The sequence below is a fragment of the Nylanderia fulva genome, unplaced genomic scaffold, assembly GCF_048542155.1.
Source record: "Nylanderia fulva isolate GAGA-0341 unplaced genomic scaffold, ASM4854215v1 Scaffold643, whole genome shotgun sequence".
Lineage (NCBI taxonomy): Eukaryota > Metazoa > Arthropoda > Insecta > Hymenoptera > Formicidae > Nylanderia > Nylanderia fulva.
Window position 1 is genome coordinate 31,302 of NW_028190746.1, and position 8,752 is coordinate 40,053.

The 8,752-nt window shown below is 28.5% G+C and overlaps 1 protein-coding gene across 1 annotated transcript; it reads left to right on the top strand.

Moving 5' to 3' along the window:
* The first annotated feature begins 6,141 nt into the window (after nucleotides 1-6,141).
* On the top strand, nucleotides 6,142-7,299 carry LOC146720648 (uncharacterized). The gene is made up of 4 exons (XM_085488166.1): nucleotides 6,142-6,247; nucleotides 6,478-6,637; nucleotides 6,900-6,999; nucleotides 7,241-7,299. Exons 1-4 carry the CDS (start codon nucleotides 6,245-6,247, stop codon nucleotides 7,284-7,286), a joined length of 309 nt encoding a protein of 102 aa, XP_085344292.1. The 5' UTR covers nucleotides 6,142-6,244; the 3' UTR covers nucleotides 7,287-7,299.
* The last annotated feature ends 1,453 nt before the right edge of the window (nucleotides 7,300-8,752 follow it).

Below are 8,752 nucleotides of genomic sequence, written 5' to 3' on the forward strand. Positions count from 1 at the left end.
TCACATTTGTCTATTTATTAGGAGGCACTTCTCCCCACGATCAAATAAAAGCTGGACTAGAAAAAATATTTACTAATAAATTGGGTACAAAATGTTCTTGGATGGGTCGCAAAGGCAACTTCGAAGTGAACACACTAATAATTATGGACATTTTAAAACGTATATAGAAATGTAAAAATATATAATTATAAAAAATTAATGCTTTTAATAGCATAATAATTGTACCGGTACTATATTAACTTTTTTTTTGTTACATTTGTAGGATCGACTAGAAAACACTTTCCATTTTTGACAGATAAACAATTTCAGAACTATGTGTCAGCTTGGTTAAGGCACTCAAAAACGCGCTACGACAGAGAACTAGTATGTTTTACGTTTTACTTGTATATTTTAGTTTTCGATATAACAACATATTTATTATTACTTTTATTTTTTACAGGCAAAGCAACAACGTCAATAAGTTTTATCATTTTTTAAGTATCACAATAATAGTTACTTGTGTATTCATGAATTTTTTATTTTTACGTTAAAATCAAAGAGAAATTAATATTTTTATATTAAAATGTTGGCTTGTATTAAAATTATTTAGCGATAAATGAATGCAATTAGATGATAACTTATATATATTACTAAAACTTCTTATTGCCCACATTAACAGCACTGACCATATTAGTTGTGTTAGCGATTTGTGTTATTATGTATCTTATAAGTTAATTATATCCCCCATAGCAAAAAATGTCACAGTGACATCACAATAAGCTCACAATAGAGTCACAAGGTGACAAAAAAATGTAATGTCACTGTGATGTCATTGTGAGATTATTGGAAGGTAACAGTGATATCATTAATCACAATTGAAGTGATATCATTGTAAAATGTCACATTGATATAACTAGTATATCACGAAATGTAACAATAAGGATAAAAAAATCTGTCATAGCAAGAAAATGTCACAGTGACATCATAAAGATGTTCTGCTGTGACGATAAAATATATATATATTTAATCGTCACAGCACAACATCTTTATGATGTTACAGTGATATCATCAAAAATGTCACATTGATATAACTAGTATATCACGAAATGTAACAATAATGATAAAAAATCTGTCATAGCAAGAAAATGTCACAGTGACATCATAAAGATGTTGTGCTGTGACGATCAACAATTAAAAATTAGAAAAATAAAGTTTAATTTATGATATATTTAATAAATAATTTATATTTATTTATTTATATTTATTACTGCTATAACTAAATATATATTAGGGTGTCCAATTTAAAATAACACGTACACCACTTCAAATATCTCTTAAAATATTCATCAAATAAAGGGCATCATCTACTTTATGACCTCCTTTGAATCAAACAACTTTTATTTGAAATATTTTTCTTTAAAATAGTCGCGTTCAGCAGAATGACTGCTAAGTTGTCATCTTGTCAAGACTTGACGTTGATTTGTTCTAAAAGTAAAAGAATCAACACGTCACCGTTAATGGACGCTACTTAATGTAACCTAATCTTACCTAATCCTAATGCAAGCGTGACCGTGTAGGCGCGTGCACGTTGCCCAAAACGCTCTGCAGCGTATACGCAGTCTGTTGGTGTACCAGCACGTGTTTTTTATTTGCATAAGAGGACATTTTGACTCAAAATAAGTGATCTCAGAAGATCACTTAGCAATAAGAAGTGATTTAACAAAGTGAAAAACATCAACATAAAAATTAAGGTTAGTATATACAATATTTTTTATCTTATGTTTGTCTTATATTTTTTTCATATTTATTGTAACAAGATATCTTTTTTTCATTGTATATGTATATTTAGGAAAAAAAAATATATTTTGTGAAAAATATGGGTCGCAAACGAAAACACTCAATATTTTATAGTGCAAGACATAAACGAAGATTAGTTGCAAGAAACACAGTAACAGATATGAATATGATAACTCATCAGACTGATTCTGCGGATTCTATGGCAATAATTAATAATAATAATGATCAACTAATTGTTGTTGATGAGAATGCTTCGTCTTTATGTGATTCTGATAAAGTATACTCAGATAGAAATCTAAATCAATATTATGATGAAAATAATATTAACTTTCTGAATGAAAATAATGCCTGTATGATACAAAATTACACGGATGCAAATAAGCTGCAAGCTATAGTCGATAACAATTATGAAAATCTGTGTTTAAATGATAACGAAACTTTTATACATGACATAAGTAAATGGGCTATTGAAGAAAAGATATCACTCAAATCACTCCGTCACCTTTTACAGATATTGCAAACACACACTAATTATACTTTGCCTAAAGATCCACGTACATTATTGCAAACTCCTAAATCAACTGAAATTATACAAATTGAAAACGGAGATTACTGCCACTTAGGTCTCGAAAAAGCTCTTCTAAAAATTATTGAAGAACGTAAAAGATTGAATTTTGCTCTTGATAACATTCAATTATTTATAAATATTGATGGTTTACCTATATATAAGTCTTCCACAAAGAGTTTATGGCCAATATTATGTGCAGATAATATTATAAACAATGTATATGTCATTGCCTTATATTATGGTGAAGGAAAACCAAAAAATGCAAATGAGTTTTTAAAAATGTTTGTAGGTGATGCTATTGCTTTTATAAATAATGGGATTGATTATGAGGGACAGATCATAAAAGTCGAAATTAAAGCAATAATTTGTGACGCTCCTGCTAATCATTTATTTTAAATGTAAAAGGACACACTGGATATAATAGTTGCACTAAATGCATTATTGAAGGTGATAATATAGAAGGACATATATGTTTTCCATACACATCTAATATGATGTTACGTAATGATAAAGAATTTTTTACTGGATCTTATAATCTTGATTATCAAACTGGTGACACAATTTTAAAAAATATACCAAATCTAGGCTTAGTTACAAATGTGCCACTAGATTATATGCACCTGGTATGTTTGGGTGTTATGCGTAAACTTATTATGTTATGGCTTTCAGGACCACTTAAGATAAGATTATCAAATTCAGACAAAGAACAAATTTCTAAGAAACTAATAAAGTTACGCAATTATATCCTTCTGATTTTGCTCGAAAACCAAGATCATTAAAATATATCAAACATTGGAAAGCCACAGAATATCGGCAATTTTTATTATATACAGGTCCTATTATATTGAAAGGAATACTACAAGAAAATGTATATTTAAATTTTCTAACATTACATGTAGCAATCACAATTCTTGCACATCCTACTTTAACATATCAAACTTCTATTATAGAATATGCAGAAAATTTATTAAAACATTTTGTAAAATCATTTCAAGTTATCTACGGTTCTAAATATATTTCACATAATATTCATAATTTATTACATCTTGCTGCAGACGTAAAACAATTTGGTGCTCTGGATAAATTTAGTGCATTTAAATTTGAGAATTATATGTCTACGTTAAAGAAATTAATTCGTAAAACTAACCAACCATTACAGCAATTAACAAGAAGATTTGCAGAAATTGAGACAATACATAATAATGAAACATTCAAAATATATTCAAATTCATACGATATGGAAAAATGTTTTACACGCTCTCATTGTGATGGTCCTATTACGAAAGATTTCATTTCTGTACAACAATATAAAATTTTTTGCAATAATCAATATTATATTAACTGTGATGATCCAAAAAATAATTGCATTTCTTTTGAAAATGGACAAATAATGTCAATTTTAAATTTCATTAAATCTAATGACAATAAAATGTATGCTATTGGCAAAGTACTTGTGTTAGTGGAAGATTTATATACACAGCCTATTTCGTCATTAACTTTAAATATTGGTATCATGTCTGAATATTCTCATCTTCAGACATGGGAGTTTGATAAAATTAGAGCAAAAATGTTGAAAATGCCTTATAAAAAAATTATATTATATTTCCGATGTTACACACAACTGAATAATACATGTTTAATATTAATTTGCATTTGTAATTAAATAATTAAACGTAATTATAATACTCTAATATAAATTGCAAATATTATTATTATTATTATTATTATTATTATTATCGTCACATTTTTATCATATTATTTACATCATAGATTATTTATAATTTCAATGCTGATCAATTTTTATTTACAGTTATTATGGCGTATAATATTGTGGAGTTCGAAGATGGTTTACAAATTGTTCCTTCTGAATGGTTAACTGAAAATAATAAGGAATGTAAATGGCCATCATATACAAGTCAAATTAAGATAAATAAAGCAATTATGAAAAGAATATTTCCTTCTGATGATTGGCAATTATATAAAATAATCCGTATTTTTGGTAGCAGCGGTTAGTAATATAAAAAATGTATTTTATTTTTTTATCAAAAATTATATAAATTAAAATTATAATATATATGTATTAAAAGTATATATTAAAATTTAAATTTTAAGTGATATTTGATTATAAAATATATAAAAACAAAAATCTAATTTTTAATTTTTTTTAAACTCCATCTTCATCTCGACTAAGAGCCAAACGCGATGTTAATGCGACAAATTAATATTTAGAAATTTTTTTTTTTTTTTTTTTTTTTTTTTTGGAAGCAGAGGAATTTGAATCCTATGGTTGGGATCTCAGAATTCCCCTTGTTCCTTCTCTTAACATCCCCTGTAAGAAAAAGACGAGAAAAATAGTGGTCCGAAAGTTGGCTGAATCGGGAATCGAACCCGAGACCTTCCGCTTGCCGGGCGACTGCTCTTCCAGCTGAGCTATTCAGACCCTTTACAAATCAATATTTCTCTCATGTTTATAACCCCCCCCCCCCCACCAAGGCGGTCGTACTTGGTCTAAACGCAACAAACATTAAATAAGAATATTTGTCAGTCAGCTTCTACTATTTTTTTTTTTTTTTTAAAAAACTTCCATCTTCATCTCGACTAAGAGCCAAACGCGATGTTAATGCGACAAATTAATATTTAGAATTTTTTTTTTTTTTTTTTTTTTTTTTTTGGAAACAGAGGAATTTGAATCCTATGGTTGGGATCTCAGAAATTCCCCTTGTTCCTTCTCTTAACATCCCCTGTAAGAAAAAGACGAGAAAAATATTGGTCGAAAGTTGGCTGAATCGGGAATCGAACCCGAGACCTTCCGCTTGCCGGGCGACTGCTCTTCTAATTTTAATATTCAAAAATTTATACGTTTAGATACATATGATAAAGCTATAGACAAACTTAAATTAGCTGAAACAAATATCCGATATAGATGGTGATGATGGAAATAACCTCAAAAAATCGAGATATCAACGAGCAAAAAAAAATACAGGTTCATCTCCTGATAATTCTGATACAAGCGACACAAGCATCAATAAATTAAAAACTCGCAATGATTTAGAGTTAGATAATTTTCCTAATACACCAAAAGCTTTAACAATAAATAAGAGCAAAATCTGTGAAATAAAGACACCATTAATACAAGGTGATAAGAAAATGAATCGAGTAAAAAAAATTTCAAGTTCTTCTGATAATTCAGATAGAACTGACACAAGCAATGATTTAGATGAAGCTTCTAATATATCAAACGATTTAAAGAAAAGCAAAATGACTTATGAAATAAAAAAACCACTGATAAAAAATTATAAGAAAATAACTAAGCCTCCGATACAAATAAGTAATGAAAAAATAATTAATATTCAGTCTAAAAAGTCTGCAGTTACATATAGTAAATCTATAAGTTCACAAGAACATCGAACAGCAAATAAAGATGACCTTGTTCCACAAAATTCAGATACAATATCTACATCCGATACTTGTAATGCTGAGATTGATGTAGGTAAAAATATATCTGTTATTAATTTTAAATTTTTGTAAAAGCTTACCTATATATATATATATATATATATTATTAAAGTTTTAACTTTTTTATTTATATCACTGTAAACATATTTAAAATGGTATATAATTCGTAATATTTATATAATCTGACAATGAGTAGATATACAATAATATGTGTCAATTATTTTTGCAGATTTTCATAATTTAATTATCAGGAAACTAAATGCAGTATTGTTAAATCTTACAACAATTGATGAACGTTTAATAAAGTTGGATAATCACATAAGAAAAAATGAGGAAACGGATTTAAAAAAAAATGAACATTATGATTTCGATTTGCCAGCAGATACCGTAGAACAATTACAGAGAATTGATAATCAATTAAAAAACAAATGTGTTGCTACAGAAATGGTATATACAAAATATTATCATTTTATACTTACGATTAGAAACATTTTATTGAAATGTCTTATAAAATCAATATTTTGGACATATTTATTTATTTATATAATGTTAAATAATTTTAAAGAAGTTAAAAGAAAAGTAATGTTAACTTTTTTTATAAGAGAAAAACAAATGTTTATTATTTTGATATTTTTAGATCATAAACTAATATTAATTAAATTATTTTATATTTTTAGACAAGACAATTGAGCTTTTTAGGAGGTAAGGATCATCATGATGTGATTTCGTACATGATGAAACATATTTTAACAAATAAATTAGCAATGGAATATAGTTGGGCTGGTGCAAAATTGAAAAATGCCTTTAAAAATCTTCGCATTACTATATGTATCATAAGTAAGTATATAAATATTTAATCACAGAAATGTTTTTATTGACATATTTTTGACACTTTATATATAGCATTCTATGCATGGTTATATTGGATGATGCTATTAAAACTCTAATATCATTATTCAATAATATGTAATCATAGGAATATAAAATAATTTTGAATAGTATATATACATATATACATATATATATATATATAAAATTAAGTCGCTTTAAATTTTTATATAATCTATAACCACACATATCTGTTTAAACTTGTTGTTAGATGCTGCGCGAACTTCAAGAACCAATTTAACAAATAAGGAAGTTGAGGATATAATTGCAAGATGGCTAATTTTAGCCAAGCAGAGATTTGACCGAGATTTGTAAGTTATATATAATATACCTCAATTTAACTATTTTATCATCTTATCTCAAACTTTTTATTTTTATAAGAAACTGATTTTAAAGAGGGTGAACACATGCACTATCTGTTCATTATTGCGTGTATTAGTTTTTTTTAAATTAAATACAACATTTAAGAACTTATTGTTATTTTTGTATAGAATATTTATTGCAGAATTGACTTATTGCACCTATGTATAACAATCACATATTTCTTTTTAGGAAAAAGAAAGAACAAAAGAAGAGATGCGAAAATGAGGAGATCTAAACAAGAAAAGGACAGGTTATTAAATATAATAATTTTAATATATAATAAATAAAATATTTGAACGTTTATTATTACGTTTATTGCACAGTTTATTATTATTACGTTTATTTATAGATTTTATAGAGTTTATTTTTGCATATGTACTTTTTTTATTTTGAATGTATTAATTTCATACACAGTAATTATATATATATTTTATTATTTAAATGGTTACAGTATTAAATACATATGCATAGTTGTAAGTGCAATAAAGTAATTATTAAATATTATTTTTTAAATATAGTATAAAACGAGAAAAGTTATAATAATATATACAGTTGAATATTAAAGTAATTTAAAGTTCTAAGTATTTTAGTACTTTTATGCGTAGCTGTAGCATAAAAAATTAACAATCACTATGTTTATTTTATTAATGCCTATATATTAAAAAGTTATGCACATTTAAGTTTTCTAACAATTGTATCAATTTTTTTTCATAATTCTGATAAAGTGATAACTAGAATTTAAAAAAAATTACTTTAAAAATGATTTATTATAAGTATTAATTATATATGTTAGTGATATAGTTATTAAATATGATTAAATGATGTGATTTAACGTGAATGTGTATTAAATGATAGTTATACACCCACACACACGTACATATATAATAATATGGCTTATATTTTTTGGAACGTATATATGTATTATTTAAAAAATAAAAATGTAATTAAATAAATTACATTTATAATCTTTGAGACAAGCATATGACTACTGGCAGGATCAACCAGGGAGCTTCGTGTTCGGTTACTCGCAAGGGAGTAACTCGCGAGCGAGCCCGAAGACTCGTCGCTAGCTCTTTTTCGCGCGCGCGCGCGTTCGATGCCGAAACACCGACGCGCGCGCGACACGCTCGTATGTGCCATTTTATTTGCCGCCGGTCTTGCTCAGCCGGTCGGCGACACTCTGCTGTGTTTAACGCTATTATGTAAAGCGTACGAGAGAACGACGGAGGCGAGAGTAAACCCCCGACGCCGCCGCCTCTCCTCTTCTTCCTCCTCCTCTCCGTTCAAAAATCCACAAGATCAAAATACTCGTGTTCTTATTCTCCCAAATGTTATGATGCGCGGTCTCGAGAGACCGCGCGATTCACCCTGACGCTAGATCGACGATGGCGATGCTTAGACGTCGAGGACTGTTCTGTCTGGTTCGTACGCGTTTAACCGCACACGACCAGACCAGCAATAAGATTTCGCTACGGCGTACAAAGCGAGCGGGAAGAAGCAACTCTTCCCGCAAACTCGTATCCGTGGAGTAGATGCTCGGTAAGCGCGACGATTCCGCTGCTGCGTACGAAACGAGAGGGAACCGCGCGGCCAACACACTAGAGGCGTGCGCGCCACATAAGAGCCATTCGGTCTTGCGACACCGACTCGTGGCAATGCTGTGCTCGTAATAAATAAGTGTGCTGTTTAATTTTGCGCGGC

Bases quoted from the DNA above. Each gene is read 5' to 3' on its own strand.
- LOC146720648 (XM_085488166.1), top strand. The intron at 6,638-6,899 runs GTAAGTATATAA...ACTTGTTGTTAG, and splicing joins CATTACTATATGTATCATAA to ATGCTGCGCGAACTTCAAGA. The intron at 7,000-7,240 runs GTAAGTTATATA...ATTTCTTTTTAG, and splicing joins CAGAGATTTGACCGAGATTT to GAAAAAGAAAGAACAAAAGA.